Raw genomic sequence first — 16,989 nt, 5'->3', positions numbered from 1 at the left:
TAAAACTGGAAGCAGAGAGCTGTTTCTGAGATGGGGACCAATGGGACAGTTTTTAAAAAGGAAATTCTCAAAGGTTGTGTAGTATTTCTACCATTTTAAGGAATGATTGAGAGCAGATGGGGTGAATGAGGGGGTGTAATTCAGACAGTGTCAGTTTTCAACTCTTTTCCACCTCTGACCTTCTAAGTAAAAAATGTCATCATGTGTCTGCAGGCAGTTTGGGTCAAAAAAGCTACTGTTCTGTCATTCACAGATGCTTTGGTTCCTCATTTTCAGTGCCTGCACAGGCTATTGCTTCCCCTGTGCATTTAAGGTACATCTGATCCCAGATTGTCAGAAATACAGTGTTCTAAATGTGGTCTGAAGCCTTTCCTTTTTCTGAACAGACTTAGTTTGAGCAGAACTGGATCAAGGGTTCATTTACATGGGTGAAGCAGGTGTGTCTGAGCATGGGTCTGTCATATCCTGGGTCAGCTGTGCAACAACGTGTCTGACTGCATCCTGCTTTTAATTTGAGGTCACTGCATTTTAATTTCCCTGGCGTTACCAAGGTAGCAGCCTTTGTTGCAGCAATGTTGCTATTACTCCATCAGGTTTGCAGGCAGAAGCTGCTATGCCTGTTCCGTGAAAAAACTAATAGCAGTATTTTTCAGAGACATTCCAAGAATAGCAGGCAACAAGATAGTAATTTGGCACCCACAGATAGATTGCTTGCCCCTCACCCCCACACCTGCCAAAAAAAGGAAATTTCACTGAATGGACTGCAAAATGGAAGGTGGGTGTGCCATACAGTGTTGAATAACTGCAGCAGATGGGAGCAGCTTTGAGGAGGAGGGCGACAGAATGTGTCTCAAACTGCTGCAGAATTAGAGGAAGACAAATGTTTCAAAATCTCATGAGGTGGATTACAAGCTAGTGTTCAAACAAGCAAACAGAACCATCTTTCTGACTTTCTCTCAAAGGTTACCATGTGGAGCATAGGCCTGGAGAGGAAGCTAGTGCTTGGCTGCTCCATGGAGAGGCACCTGAGCACCATGAGAGAGTGTGAGAGAGAGATGGATGAGTTCTGCTCAGTTAGTGCTGCCCTCCCTGTTAGCCCTGCCCTTATCCCCCACACAAGCCAAGGTAGCACTGATGGCTTCATCTCTTCAGCTCTAATGCAACAACTAACTTAGTTGTGGTAGATGGGAGAAATCCTGGGGTTTCCTCTCACACATCAAATACTAACACAGAGAAGAGAGTAATGTGTGGAAGATAATGTACTGGGAATCTGAATGCATGTATAAAACCATGGCACAGGTTGCAAGGAACGATGTTTGCTACTCTGCCCTCCTCCCAGCTGTCAGGGGCTTTGGATTGACCGGATTATTCAGATGTAATATGGTGCTTTAATAGACTCCTCTTGAAATTCTCCACAGCTGAGATTGGGGATTTTGATGAAACCATAGATCGTGAACACTTAGCGAAGAACAAGTATATACCTCATCAAGAAGCACTAGAAGACAAAATCATGGAATTTCACCGTAACCACATGTAAGACTTCTTTGGTTTTGTTATTGGCCTTCTTTCCCTCTAGAGTAGTTCTAGTGGTAAGTATATGCTAGATCTGAAGTACAAAAGAGCTTTGGACCTCTGAGTTTCTCAAAGGTTGCTTCTCAAAAACTGTTAAAGCCTATGAACCTTCTGAAGGTTACTCCTGCCTTTTTCCCATCATCATAACAAGATGTTTAAAGCACAGTTGATTCGATATTCATTCAAGCGTGCTGTTATTTTACAGTCTATTTCATACAAAATGCTTTACTGCTGATTTTGTGCATGCAGGTATGATTGCAAATCACAACTGATCAGTCAGGCACTTCTGAGAGTAGTCCTTTGGTTTCAAGGACACTGAATGTTGCCTTTCAACCTTTCCATGCTGTGTTTTGAGATCGGTTGAAGAAGGGGTTTAGTGGTAGTTTTAGGAAAAGCACGGAGTACTTGCAGAATCATGGGGGAAGAGAATTCAAGATAATGATGCAAATTGGTATCCTAATGTCTGGAGAAAAAGCCTGTACTAGCAAGATGGTGAACAGAAGTACCAATAAGGCTTAGAAAAGTACTGTTTTAGCTGTCAAGATCACTTCAAGATGTGAACAGTTTCATTTTTGAGCTAGGTTGAGTAATAGATGAGTGGTAGTGATTTCTATGGCAGTCAAATCAAAGCTTTGCATAATTTCATCACAATTAATGATGGCAATACTTATGGCTTCACAACATTTATGGTAGGGTTTTCATGCCTTCTGTTTTACTTCATTTTGGTATTACAATCACTTTTACAGTGAATAGCATCATTACATGCTTCCATTAATTATTTTTTTAGGAATATGTCATGTCTTCTAGTGGAAAAAACAAAGAGAGGTAGTAAATTCTGTTAGAGCTAATGGTTTAAAATCTATCTGTATCAGATGTCTCAGAATTGGAGCAATCAAAATTTATAATAGACTGTAAAATCTGTGTATTCTTTGATATTTATTTAGAGTAAGTTGTTGTTCTAGCTGATAAAAGTCTGGGGATGTAGAAAAACCAAACAGACATTACACCTCTGACAGTTTTCAGTCTCTTTGATCAAATGTCTCTTTGTTCTCTGGAGGACCTCTTGATCTCTATTAAAAGGTGTGACAAGCTTGTGAGTGTTCTCTGTTTTCTTTCTCTAGGGGACAGACACCAGCAGAGTCTGACTTCCAGCTCTTGGAGATTGCCCGTCGGCTGGAGATGTACGGGATACGCCTGCACCCAGCCAAGGACAGGGAGGGGACAAAAATCAACCTGGCTGTTGCCAACACAGGCATTCTGGTATTTCAGGTTAGAGCCTGATTTTGTATGCCTTACTTCATAAAGCAGAGAGATTTCTGACAGCGGTAAGAATTCAGGAACTCAGCCATGTCTACAAGTATTCAGTTGGGAAAATACAGGAACTTCCAAAATTTTTGTAAGAATTATCTTAAACCGGTTACAGCTGCATTGGGTCCTTTGCTTCCAGGGCCTCCTACCTTATATGAATGCACAGTGTGGAGCTCCATCTGCATCCACAATGTGCTGTTCAAGATGCAGACTGAGCTGTGGCTCACAATTTGCAGGTTGGTCATGCTGACTTTTCCTACGTGTAGGAGCAGGAAGGTCTTGCAGGGCTGATGCATGTTAAAAGGGTGAGAAGCAGAGACAAGTAAAACAACAGACAGCTGGAGTCCATGCAGAAGGATGAAGGCAGTAAATATAAGCTCTCTGTAGTGTTACTTCTTCAAAGTTTTTACAGTTTTCTTGACCAGCCTTGGCCATTGTATCTTTGCCGAATCCGTGGATCTTACTTCTTTCCTTTAAAGATCCAACTGTTTTCCTTCTATTTTTTTCCTCTCCTTTCCTACTGCAGTCACTCTAGTACATATTCATGAAGCATCATTAGTAAATTTGTCAAATTCTCATTCTGCAGTTCCTCTTACGTAAATAACAAATTTGGCTTTTACAATTGTGAAGCTACAGGTAGTCAGCTGGTGTCAGCTGCTTTCACTTTAGATGCTTACCTGATTCTGTGCTAAAAACAGTAAGTAAGCTGTTCTTTAAAATATCCCTTTTTACAATTGTCAAAAAGACTATTCATTTTAACTGTTTTACTATAATTAAAATACTACTATTTTCAGCCTTACAAAATACTTTGAGTCCTTTCATAAGGAAAATAACAGCAACAAACAAGCCCAGGAGTGTCTGACCCAAATACTCCAAGATTTAAAAATACCCAGCCAAGCAAACAGCCAAAAAAAGGCAGCAAATTAAAAAGATCCCTGATTAACTAATTGAGTTGGTAGTGGAACCCCAAAACTGAAGCATAGGTTGAAACATGAGAACACTAGGACATTGTTAGAAATGCACATAACTCAAGCAAATGTGTGCTCAGGCCCTTCCCCTGCTCCCCCACAGCATTTTCGTCAGCTCAATTAATGAACTGCCAAGCCTTGTAAATTAAGGCTGTCTTCAAGGTGAAGGTGTGTGTCCACAGAGAGCAGCACGGACCTCAGAGTCCCAGCACGCAGCTGAGATCCTGCTGTGAAGTGTAGCTGCAGGTTGATGGCCCAAGGCTTGATTTGACAAGGTCTGAAGTCATGTCTACTAGCCTAATGTGTTTGGGACTTTCAAAACAGTTTTGTTTTGTTTTTAAAGTTTCTGAAAAACTTGGAAATTTTACTAGGTGAAGCTCCAAGACTGAATGCTTAAAAGGAATTTGGGCTCTGACCTGCTGGAGTCTGCTCAGCAATTGGAGTCTGTCAGTAGGCTTAGGGCTTCCTTCCACCACTTCATAGGTCAAGAGCTAAGTTCTTATTTTTATTTTGGTTGTAACTGATAGAAATTGAAATATGAGGATCTCATTAGAATGGCCCCAATGAAAATAAAAGTTCACTCACAAATGGCATAAGCTGTAGTCAGACTTACTTTAAAGTCTGCCATTTATTTAGAAATCAGTGTCAGTGCTGCTGATTATTTTAAGGAGATTAATTATGTGATTCTTAGACAGCTGGTTGACTTAGCAGAGATCATTACACTGTCATTACTCCTACAGCTGTCTGGTGGTGGTGCCCAAATCAACATGGGTTTCTGCTTTTAGCAATCCTGTAGTAGTTCTCTGAAACTTCTGTGCTGTGTTCTAGGAATGTTTGCATTGAAGTCTTCATTGAACAAACTGCTTTAGTGAATATTTTAACATAGCACCTCCAATACCTGCTGACATAGATTAAAAATGAAACATCTGGAGGGTAGGGGCTAATATGTAGTGGCTGGGAGTTGGAGTATTATAATTTCCTTCTTGCTGTTTTCTTATGGTATTGGTTGCGTTTTCCCAGAAAATCATTTTGTGGCTCTTCAGAGACAGATAATTTGTTTGAATTGCTTTTGCTTCTGGTGGTCCTTATAAAAGCTCAAAATATGCAGTGTTTTGTACTTCCAATACAAAACCTGCAGTTGCTTTTTTTCCCCCAGATTTAAGCAGTATTTAAAGAGATATTTATTTTGCCCTGCAGACATAAAAAGAGGGAGAAAATCTACTTCGTCAAAGTGAGGTGATGTGTCTGGATTCCCTGCATTCTCTGTCACTGGTGGAAATAGAGTGAGGCACCTTTGGAAGGTGATTTAGTCCACAGAAAATCTTGAGTCTGCATAGTAGCACAAGATAGCAAAATCTGGTCCACCCTGTCTTATGCAATAATACTGGGTTGGATATTTCCACAGAAACTAGTCCTGTATTGCAAGAGTTTAACCCTAAGTGCCTGCCTTCAGTCATTGCACCAGATGTTTATGGTTTGCATTGTCAGAGGATGAGTTATAAGAATTTCATCATTTCAAGTTAAGTGAACATATGATTAATTTATGACAAGCTTCTTTAGTGGTTTAGATTTTTCCATTTGGATCTGGAATGAATAAACCCAGCTGGCTTTGTTCTCTGTAGGGTCACACCAAGATCAATGCCTTCAACTGGGCTAAGGTTCGGAAGCTGAGCTTCAAGAGGAAACGTTTTCTTATCAAACTACGGCCTGATGTGAATGTAAGTCCTTGGCAGCAGTTGATGAACTTGACAGAAAGTTATTTGGTAAATTTCTACTCACAGATCACACGTGGTTTTTATCAGCTCATGAATATTTTAATTGCTTATGTTCACTGTTGGTATTGTGCACATCAGCCTGGCATCTCAGGTGAGCAGTCCTGGCAAAGGACATGTAAGCTGAGTCGATCATAATAGAATGTCCCAGAGTCATCTTCTGGTTGCAGCTCTGGTACTATATCAACAATTCTTAAGGTATAGCATGTAATCAACTTCTTCTCATTAACATTCAAACCACTGCTTTATCTCTGTCATATTTGCCAATGAAAGGAAGTTTGAGCAATAGCTTTGATACTGACAGGCAGACCAGCAATGTCTCAATGTTAGAAGGATAGGGCCTGTTAAGCATGAAAGCCAGTAAGTTGGGAAGAAGCTTTTGGGGTTTTTTTTCTTTATTCTTTTTTCTTATTTTTAGCATAGCTTCTAATTTGTCAATGCATTTCTCTAATCGGTGTTGCTGCCCAGCTTACATTGCAAATGCTATCCCAATTTTCAGAGTTCATTCCAGGACACCCTGGAATTCCTTATGGCCAGTCGAGATTTTTGCAAGTCTTTCTGGAAGATCTGTGTGGAGCATCATGCCTTTTTCAGGCTTTTTGAGGAACCTAAACCAAAGCCTAAACCTGTTCTTTTTTCTAGAGGTTCTTCATTTAGGTTCAGGTAAGACATGCATTCTTTCCACCTTTGTTGCCTCTCCATTTCAAAATCACATCCATAATGGTCTGAGATTAAACCTGTTATTTTCAGCTCACCTTTTTTACCTTGTGGTTTGCTCCTTTATATTTTCCCCTGCATCTTCTCAGCCAGAATTGTGCAAAGAACACTGTAGGGGAAAATCCTGCATTAATTTTGTAGCAGCTGTTGCAAAGTAGCTTTCTGAAGGTAAGATATAAAGTGTATAGGGTTTGACTGGTTTTGCACAAGAAGATTCACCTGTGTCCTCAGTAACACTAGCTAGCAATTTTTGGGAATTCTTTGAATCCTCTGCTCCTAGGATGGGGTCTTTCCTATGTATCAGAGTAGAGATTGTTGCATGTGCCTATGATAAACCCATATTTGTGTAATTCAAAGCAATGGCTTTATGCTCACAAAGGATTGACGTGACATGACCACCTCTGCTAAGACCAGGTATACCTGTGATATTGTTGGACCTGTAGGAAAGCTTTCAATAGTTAAGTTATTGTTTTGGGTTTTTTTTTTCATTACACTGGCAGAAGCATTATTGTAGATATTGCATTGTGTATGCCAGGGGGAAATCCTTTTATTCATACAGTTTATTTTGTTTGTGAAGCTGATACAAGCTGTACAGCCAGAAGCGCTCTTTGCTGAGATGAATGATGCACTCTAGATGCCTTGCATAAGAACACAGTGTATATACAGCCATTCTGACTCTCTTTACACTTTGTTTGCTGCCTGCAAAGTAAATTAACATGGAAGGACCTATGTTGGGTAAACAAACTATAACTTGTTAAGTTTCTGCCTGAAGTAAATGAAGAACTGTAGGTGCATTCAACTTACCTCAGGCTTTGGAAAGAAGGTTTTGGCTACATCCTCCACTCCCTGTGATCTCTGTTACTACATTCAATAACCTTTTCCAGTCCCTGAAAGCCTCTAATGAATTGGAAGAATTTGGCTCTCAGTTGAGCATTCTTGAGGTGTGGGTTTCCTGTGCTGCTTTCAGTTTGCTTTGGAGTTTATAGCTTTGCACAATAGACAGTGCTGGGCTTTCTCACTACCTCATGCCCTGTTGCAGAAGGGTAGAAAGGGATTTCCAGCCTAAATCTTTGCAAAAAGGTGTGTTTTATAGTAGCAACCAAGGAATGAAGTAGATGTCAGGGGTTTTATCTTGTTTCCAGGGTTTACTAATATCAGATAAGGCTGGTATTTGACTAAAAAGGATTCAATAATATATTAATTCATTAAAGGAAAGCTTAACCCCTGCTTCCCTTTCCATTGTAGTGATCTAGTACCCTATAGGGTCCAAAAAGCTGAATTGAAGCAGTTCTGAAATGGCTTCAAAAAGTAGCTTCATAGCAAAAAAAAGAGGCAAGTAACATGCAAAATGGTAAAACTCTGTGTGTATCTGACCAAGTCCCCTTCTGTATGATCTTAGCATGAGTTTCTGCTGATAGTGCCAAATACTTTTCTGGTTGCTGTGACTTAATATGCAAGCCAAATACATGGTTATGATGACCAGGTGTTATATTGTATTAAGTACTTTAACTCTGGTTTTCTTCCAGTGGTCGGACCCAGAAGCAAGTTCTTGACTATGTTAAGGAAGGAGGGCACAAAAAAGTGCAGTTTGAAAGGTGAGAGGAAATAAATTTATTATGCCAATATGTGAAATCCAAGAAAAGTCATGATTTCCAGTTAGTTATAGTCTGAGATCTTGGCACCAGCCCAAGGAAAAAAATTCCTTCTCTGCTGGTTTGACTGTTTATCACATGTGTAATATCCCGTGGTCCTGCATGTTTTGGCAAAAGTTTCATAACTTATAGTTCACTTAAAATCAGTAGTCTTCAATCTGTTTTTCAGCAATGAACATCCTGCTGTCACAGGTAACTTCTCCCAGTTTGATTTGCCCCCTCTTTGTTGGGATGTGGTTAATGTGTGTGAACAGACATATTCAGCTCAGAGTAAAACTGAACATAAGAAAAAGTACATCCAAGCTCAAGGGAAACTGAAAGTCTTCTAGCTTGCCAGAGCAGTTCTGTCTGAACTGATCATGTTCATGGTGAGCTGAAAGTAATGGCCAAAGTGCTACAAAGACCATGCCAGTAGCTCATTGCTTATGATTCATGTTTACCTGGTAGACCATTTTTGCTTCAGTGCTTCTCCCTTTTCTTACAGTGGTATGTTTGCAACACATAGCGCATTAAAACTTTACAGAAAGGACGAATGTTAATCTGTTTTGAAGCAAAATTTTATGAAAGCTGTTATTCAAAGGTTTTGTTTTAAAAGCATGTCTCTTGATTCCTGTTTGTAGAAAAAAAAAAACTGAAATAGCTCTTTATGTGATTTTCCTTTTATCTCCAGGAAACACAGCAAGATTCATTCCATCAGGAGTCTGACTGCACAGCCTTCAGAACAGCATACAGAGGTGCCAAAACAAGTCAGTGATGTTGATGAAACCCTGGAAATGAAATCCTTTGAAACATTTCTTGTTAGATTACTCTCCACTGATTGCTGTTTTAAAACCCTAGGAGCATAGTTTTCTGCTTGCTTACCATTTAGCTGGGAGCTAAGGAGCCCTGGGTGTCATAAGCTTTAGGTTCTGCTGAGTGAAACAGCATTGCTTTCAGACAAGCAGACAGATATAAATAGTGAGCTTGTCTGAGCTGTACTAATGACCATCTGAAAAATTGCAACCCTCAGTGTTGCTGCCAGGGCCCTTGGTTGTAGCTGGCTATTGCATCTGGGGAAAGTGTAATTACTGTTCTTTGCTGAGAGGTCTTGGTTGCCAGTTTCAAGGTGTTAGGTTAGTGTTAACCAGGTATTAACCAGGGAAGAGAACAATTATTTCCTCAGAAAATTGCACCTCTGGCCTTCTGAGCCATTACCTCTGGCAGATACCATATGTATTTATCTCATGCTGATAGCTGCTGTGTGCTGGGAGTTCACAAATCCAAAAGCCCAGTCAGTAGTGGTGAGGCTGCAGCAGCTGCAGGTTCCCAGGTCCCAGTGGGGCTGAGCATGTATTCACTCTAGGCACCCACGTGAATGCACACATACAGAGCATGAACACATGGCCACACATATAAACTCAGAAAACAGCACTCCCACAAGCACAGACAGTGCCAGCGGCCTCACCCTCTTCCACTCTTTGGCTCTGGTTTCTCCAGTTGCTGGCATCCCAAACACACACAACATATGGGCTGACAGCTCTCCTGGGACAGCCTCTAGAGGAGACAGGTCAGGAAGCTTCATTTTCCTGACTTGGTTGTTGTGGTTTCTCCACTTGCCAGTGTTTTCTGTGGAGATGAACCTTTGATCACATAACCTTATGTTAGGTAGAGTTTAAAATGTCAGGAGCAAGCTACTAGGTTAATGTATTTAAGAATGCTACCTGAACCTTCACCTTCTATGCATCACTTTCACTTGATATTCACAGGCTCTCTCCTTTCTGCAAATTTAGGAACTTTAGAGAATTTTGTTATAAATAGAGCCCATTTCAAATAGCTTGTAGCATTTTAATGTTGCTGAGACAAGCTCAGGTAGATGGAGCATGGCTGCTGGGCAGATGTCTGCAGAAAAGCCAGCATATGAGCCAGTGGCAGCTATGCTCCAGGGAGTGAATGTAGGGTGCTCAAAAGCCCACACTTGACTTTTTTAGTGTGTCTAAGTAGGCTATGCAGAATTTGGTTTATGTTTTTATCTTTTCCTTCGGGTTCTCAGAGTAATGTGCACTGGTTGATGCTTTTAGAGTGTTAGTGGCTGCCTTAGAGCATGGAAACTCCTCAAATACCCCTTTTTACATTATCACTGCATTGTATGCCTTCTTTTCCCTTGTTTAGCCTATGATTTTTTCTGTTCTTCCAGATAAGAAACCTCTTTTCTTTTTTTTTTGTTAATTCCAGTTTGTTTTAAGGCTTGGGTTACCTTTTTTCTTTCCAAGAGACTCCTATGTTGCTATAGATGTGAAGTTCTGGTGTGTAATTACATGCAGCCTTTTCCCTCTGGCTCCCATCCCTCCCAAACCTCTCCCCTCCCACCCTCCCTCCCCTTTTGTCCCTCCCTTTGTGTCCCCCTTGCCCTCCCTCTCTTATCTTTCCAGACTGCTAGAGCCTATGCAGACAGCAATGATGCTGCAGCAGTGCAGAGCTGCCGGCAAGGGAAGGAGTTGAAATCTTCAACAGAAGACACTGGACAGCACAAGAGCCCTTCCTTGAAGAAGAGTCCAAAGGAAGGCAGAAAGGTGGATGGAGCAGTGGTCTCAGCAGTGGAGGAAGAAGAGGAGCCTGCTAAGGATAGGATGCAGCAGAACAGACCTCAATCACAGCAGCCAAGCACAGGTCCAGCTTCCAGGGCTGCTCATGGCAGCAGCACCTCCATTCCTTTCATTGACTGCAGTGATGTAGATAGCGAGTATGATCTCCTCAGAGGACAAATAACCCGGTCATATTCCCAAACAAATGACAATTATGAGGGTGATTTGACCAGTGGTGCCTATATTCACTACAGAGACGAAAATCGCAATAGACCTAGATATAGGGACTCCTCAGCTTCTCTAAAGTCTTCCCAGTATGTCTCTGAAGAGTACCTTGATGATAACACAGCTAATCTCTCCTTCTACACGGGGGGAAGCCCCAGGATGCCAAGGCATAGCTCTCTGGTTGACGAAATGTTCCGAGGGCCGGGAAGCCGTAGCCCACTGGCCACTCCATTGCCTCCCAGCAGCAAAGAGTCCAGCCCTAACATGGGCCTGAGTAGAACTGGCTCTCAGGGCTATGTCTCAGAAAATGGGCACGACTGCAGGGTGAGGACTGGGGAGGAGGACAGCCATGCCACTAACTGCCACGGCTATTGCAGATATTCTCCAGGTTCTCAACGGCCTCGAGCACAGAAAACCCATAATCTGTGCAATAAGTCAGTCACAGATCCGTTTATCCTGAGCCAGATATCCTCAACCCCTGGGCAGGAGTATAGATCAGAGAGATACTGCAAAGGAGGTGGGGTGGCTAAGATGTCTTCTCCAGAAGGCAAGATGATGGCCAATGGTATGGCAGCTGGGGCACAGTCAAAGCAGAGCCCAGTGATGCAGTCGCTGCGTGCCAGTGGCATGATGGATCACATGGCTGCCATCCAGATGATGGAGGGCTCCACCAGCAGTGGGACAGAATCCAGTGATTCTGACTCAGAAGTCATTAATCCCTTCACTCACCCCCTGGTGTTTGGGAACCCCGTTGTGCTGAGCTCCTCTCCCATGCCTAGAAATAAGTACTCCTTTGGAAGCCTTCAGCTGGATGAGGAGGTAGAGGAGGATGTGTCTGTTGGCCTCAGTGATGAAGATGGTGTGCAGGTCTTCAGCTGCTAGGCACCAGTGTGTGTGAGACCAGGGGATACTGTGGTTGCTCAGCGGTGTGGTTGCATCTCCTGGGGTTCATGATGAGTGGCTGGTGGTAATTTCAAGTAGCATGGGCTATTTCAGACATTATTGTTGTACAGGCCAGCCAGAGGGAAAGGATGCTAGAACACAATAAGTCTGAGTGATGCTTAACAGTTTGCATCTCCCCTGAAAGGCAGGAGGAGAGGAAAATAGTTACTGATTTAGGTTCCTCCCTAAGACTTAATAACACTCTCCTCTTCTTTGTGTGAAGTCTTGTTTTAGATACATGTTGTAGCTGCTTTGATATTTGACTAGTTATTTTGACAAAACAAACAATCAAACCGAGTTGGTACATTGTGCTCTTTTATATGTCTGTAACAATCTTCTTCTCTCCATATAAGGAGAGCAACTTACGAGTGCCTCAACAGAGTTAGGAGAAAAAAAAATTGCAGCCAAATGCAGGAGCTTGATATTCAAGACCAGGACTTGTTGAAATCTTGAAATATGCTGGAATTTTTTTTCATAGCAACAATGTGTCTGATCTACTCTTCTTCATAACTCATTTTGTAATCTGATGAACTGAGGGTACATATCAGGCATGTATAAAATTTCAGTATTGTCTTTTTCTTCAGTGGGTTAAACAGGGTGATTTGATGATGGAGATTTTGAAACGCCAAACTCTTCCTTGGGCAAAAAAAAGAACAGGATGAAAGATACATTTCAAGTGAAAAAGACTTTGATCAAAACAGCTCTAATGAAGAGTGATATGAGTATTACTTGCAAGGCAATCCTTTCTATCCTTTATCAGTTAAATATAAAGATATATTGCAAGAATTTTTTTAATTGCTTATACTTTCAGTGAAATTATTATAGAGACATCCAAGTTCTGTGGTGGTTGTTTTGGAGATGGTGGCTGTTTTATTTTTTGCTTTGATCACAAAAAATCTTTATCTGTGCAGGATCAAATTATTCTGTCATAGGCTTCTTTTTTAGTAGTGCCACCTCAGAAATTTTTCATCCCCTGACAAGAGAATGATGGGAGTAACTGTGCTCCAGGGTGATGGTCTTCTGTTCTATCCATAGAGTGGATATGGGCAGAAGGACAAAGAGACTAATTCTGTGTATACTTCCTTTTCACAGGCTAGAACTATTGAGAATTAGGGTATCCTAATAAAATCTGATGTTAGTTTCTCCAAGTTAAGAAAGAAAATCCAGATGTAAGGTCCTCTTTATGGAAACTGTTCTACAGTTAATAGTGCTGGGAGACAAGGTGTGCTCTTTATAATTGGCCTTATTTTTAACTTTTATATATTTTTCTTGTGGAAGAATGAAAATAAATCCCAGAATTTTAACTGATGAACAACAGCATTGACTGAACTGCAGGTCACTCTCAGTGATCTGCATCATGCAGTTCATGCATGCAGCAATGATTAATCCATTCACATAAGTACTGATGAAAAAGCTAAAGGACTTTGTAAATTTAGACAATATAAAAATTTTCAAGATTGTTTTTACAGAAATTATAAAATAAGAGGTCTTTTTAATTTTTCTAATGTCTTGGTCTATGCACACTTTAACAAAGTTTAATCTGAATGAAGGATATTTAAAAATATACCTATTATATACCTAGTAGTTAGACATGTGTTGTTATATAATGGTTTGAAAGTAAAATATATCTTTATGTAAATATAAGTATTAACTCCCTCACCTCCTTTAGTGTGTTGGTTTTCTTAGAGATTAGATATCTCAGTCTTGAACAGGAATCATTTAAAGCATCTCTTTAGATACTGATATTTTGGGGACAGGGAATACTCTCATTTATTCCTGTAGTTAAAAGCATGAGTCTACAAACAGTGAGATTGATAATTAGGGAGAAGCTTGCTTGTATATGATTCTAAAAGAGGATGGTTTGTGTTTTGGATTTAGAATAGCTGTAAAATAATTGCCTTGAAGTTCACAATCTATAAGATGAAATATAAGTAGTTGAAGCTCACATCAGCAAATAGTGTGAGCATGGGGGAGTGGGTGCATGACTCTTCTTTTGATTTATTTTTTATTGCCTGTGCAGGAAAAGTATCAGTAGGTATAAAGTAAAGTAATAGCAGGACAGATTAATTAATTGCTTCTTTAGCCAGTAAAATTAGAGTTCAGGTAATGGATTTTCCACAAAAGGATTTACAGTCATTTCTGCTACTTTAAAAAGATTTCACATTCACTTTGGATTTAAATGAATATAAAATTTTATAAGTAGTGTTTGCTATTTTGCATCCTTTCAGATACTGTTTCCAGGCCTGATTCTTCTCTCATATGCCTACAAAGACATGAAATTTTAAACTTTTTAAGAACAGACCCACTGGGTAGCTGGAGTTAGCCTAGTTGCTAATAAAGTATCTCAACAGCTTTTCTTTACCCACTTCAATATTATCCTCAGAAATGCAATATGAGGAGTTTTCTGTCTTCTGGCATTTTTTCAGCTTTGAATGGTGAAGTAGTTGTTGTTTCAACACATGGAATTCTTCCAGTTAAAAGAAGTAAAGTTTATAAATGACATAGGAAATAATTTCATTTAGGATTAATTACTTCTGCAGCATTCTAATGCCAGTGAAGCTCCGTTCAATATCAGCAGACAAGGTTGTAATTAAAGCAGTCTGTGGGCCAAATTCCTCCACCAGACATGTGGTTCATGTCTGAGCCCTTGCCAAGAATGGTGAAGTGAGACAGGAGTTTTAAACTTATATTTTTAAATAGGATCAGGCCCCTTAGAGTTCATCTGGGAATTTGTTTCTGTGGGACAATCAAAAGGACCTTGCAGAAAAAGAGCAGAAACCTTTAGGGCAAGACTGCAAATGAGATGAGGTGGGGGAATTCTTGTCCTGGCTCACAAAGTGCTCATGGCAAGAGGAGCTTGTCAGTTCTAGTTTGTTGTTTCTTTATTTATTAATCTGAATTCACTTATTAACAAACATTTATCAATCGGAATACACAGGACAACAGCAGTGATCTAAGCGTACCTTTGTCTCAAGTATAGCAAGTAGTTACCGACAGAGTAACTACCAGATTCTCCCACCAATTCCAGTAGATTTTAGAATGTGGCTGATGGTAGTTTTGATTCACCATTCTAAAATTTTTATTGTCAATAATGGACTTTTCTGTCCCAAACTCACCAAGTGCCCAGATATCCTTAGGCAGTTGGTACAGATGAGGCCGCTGAGTCCCGGTGAGATTGAGCATCTATGTCAAGTCTGAACTGTATAGTCCTGCATCACCCATCTCCTGTCTTTCCAGAGGATGTGGAAGAAGCCTCTTGTTGGGTTGATGAATTCAGCTCTGTCCATGTAGTTGGGTAAATATGGAGGTGAGTTGCAAAAGCAGTTAGGGGTTTGTCTGTAATAATGTGCAGATCTAGGCAATCTCTGGATAAAAGGCCCTCATTTTAATTAAATTAATTCTTTGCTATTCCAACTACTTAACCACAATCAGCCATGCTCTACAATGGCAGTGGAAGGGTCATGTCAGACAATTTTGAGGTTTCTCCTATTCAGCAGCAGCTCAAATTTGTGATCTCCTCTTGGGATCTTCTGGAATTATTTTTTTTTCATGACAGCCTTTCCTAGAATCTAGTTTTCAAGTTGTTGTAGGAGCCAAGAACTACATAGGATATTCCAGGTATGAAGCTTTGGGTAATTGATAGCTGAATGGCCTAGACTGCACTGTTTACGGTTTAAGTCCATATCCCCTAGCAAACATACTCCTTGTATAAGGCAGAGAGGAGTGTTCTCTGAGATGATTTACACCAAATGCTGCCATGTCACCCATGGCTTACAGCCTGCCTAACAGGCACAACCCCACTAACCATTGCAGTGCCCACTGAATACAAGTTATATCAAGAAAAACTAAAGAGAAATTCTCATAGGTAAAAAATGTCAACATGTGACTGAAAGTTTTTAGGTTTGCTCCATTCTCATTTACCTTATATGAGCTATACAGAGCTAGTTATAGGCATATGAGCATAATGAAAGAATTGCATATCGATAGTTTAAAAAATTATATCAGTCTATTAGTTTTCTTCAAGATAAAAGGGCATGCAAAACTAGAAAGAATTTGCTCCACAGAGCAGCATTGGTAATGTTGAATGTAATCAGTAGAACCCAGTAAAGAGCGAAAAACCAATGTTTTGTGAATTAGTTCACTAAATGGGGCTAGTATTACTTGACCAGACTTCTTTGGGACCTGTATTTTCTCCCCTGAATATTTGTAGGACAGGTTTTTGTTTGCAGTGAGGCTTTTATTAGTTGAAGCAGCTCTGTTCATTCTGAAGGAAGGGCATTCATGCCAGAAGTTCCTGTTCTGACCTCTCTATCTGTACATGCAAGTACTTGGTGGTGACCAGAGAAAGTCAAATAGAAAATGGATGAGACAGATCTAAAAGCTCTTTATGAGCCCCTTTCTTTTCTTCACTAAGAAGCAGAGATGTTTTAAATTCTGTCCTCTTCAGTCCATGATAAGCCCACAAACACAGAATCTCTGTAATCACTAGAAGTTTCTTCTGGGCAGCTCCAGGAAGACATGGAAAAGAAGAAGAATAAAAAACATCTTAAGCACACAAAAAAATATCTAGCCCTATTTATTTGTAGTTCCCTTTGGCATAATGTGCTTTCCACTCTTTCTGTGAGTTCCAAGTCGCAGTAGAAAGAGCAAGGATTATGTTGATCAGTTGAACTGATGCAGCAGACCCAATTTTGAATTTTGGTAAAACGAGTGATTCAGATCTCATTGCTATGATCTACATGCAATTAGCATGAAGTGTGGTTATTTCTGGAACAGTTCTTTAACAGAAAAAAGGATGCCTGACCTATAAATTCTGTCAAATTCCGTGTTTGTTTAACTAATCTCATTTGTCTTAATGAGCCATTGGACTGCTGTCAGAGGTGACTTTAGAATGAAATTTTAATTGCTGCAATTTAACTTCTAATGATGAAAAACGAATTACCAATCAAAGTTTTTCCTGACTTCCACACATGTTTGAGGAAGTTGGGTGTCACAGCCTTGTGCACAGAAATGTGCATCACTGGAGAATCCCTGTCATTCAGCAGCATGGTTGTCACCAGCTGGAAAGAGCAGTGAGTGTGAAGGAAAGAGTTTCTCTCTTCAAGCATGTAAAAAAGTGAAGTAAGCCAAAATCCCTTTTAGTCTTCCAATAATGCTTCTCTCTTTCTCTGAATAGTGTAGTTTCCTAAGGCAGCTTCTGTATACTTTAGCTCATCTCTTTCCTCTTCATTTAGGGGATCAATCCTCTTCTCCATAAAATAGTAAGAGAAAC

At 40.3% G+C, this 16,989-nt stretch overlaps 1 protein-coding gene across 5 annotated transcripts in view; it reads left to right on the top strand.

The window, feature by feature from the left end:
* The window catches only part of FARP1 (FERM, ARH/RhoGEF and pleckstrin domain protein 1), a 201,519-nt gene that overhangs the window by 144,889 nt on the left and 39,641 nt on the right, over nt 1-16,989 (top strand). For 3 of the 5 annotated variants that reach the window (XM_058019152.1, XM_058019149.1, XM_058019150.1), the window contains exons 7-13: nt 1,419-1,533; nt 2,694-2,841; nt 5,471-5,566; nt 6,120-6,283; nt 7,864-7,932; nt 8,660-8,735; nt 10,398-10,635. In XM_058019152.1, coding sequence (XP_057875135.1) covers nt 1,419-1,533; nt 2,694-2,841; nt 5,471-5,566; nt 6,120-6,283; nt 7,864-7,932; nt 8,660-8,735; nt 10,398-10,635 — 906 coding nt within the window. The remainder of the gene's footprint in view (nt 1-1,418; nt 1,534-2,693; nt 2,842-5,470; nt 5,567-6,119; nt 6,284-7,863; nt 7,933-8,659; nt 8,736-10,397; nt 10,636-16,989) is intronic. The other 2 variants (XM_058019154.1, XM_058019153.1) reach the window with 1 other exon arrangement.

The sequence above is a fragment of the Melospiza georgiana genome, chromosome 2 (assembly GCF_028018845.1).
Source record: "Melospiza georgiana isolate bMelGeo1 chromosome 2, bMelGeo1.pri, whole genome shotgun sequence".
Lineage (NCBI taxonomy): Eukaryota > Metazoa > Chordata > Aves > Passeriformes > Passerellidae > Melospiza > Melospiza georgiana.
Note: the sequence above shows the minus strand (reverse complement) of the source record. Positions and strands in the feature narration are given on the sequence as shown.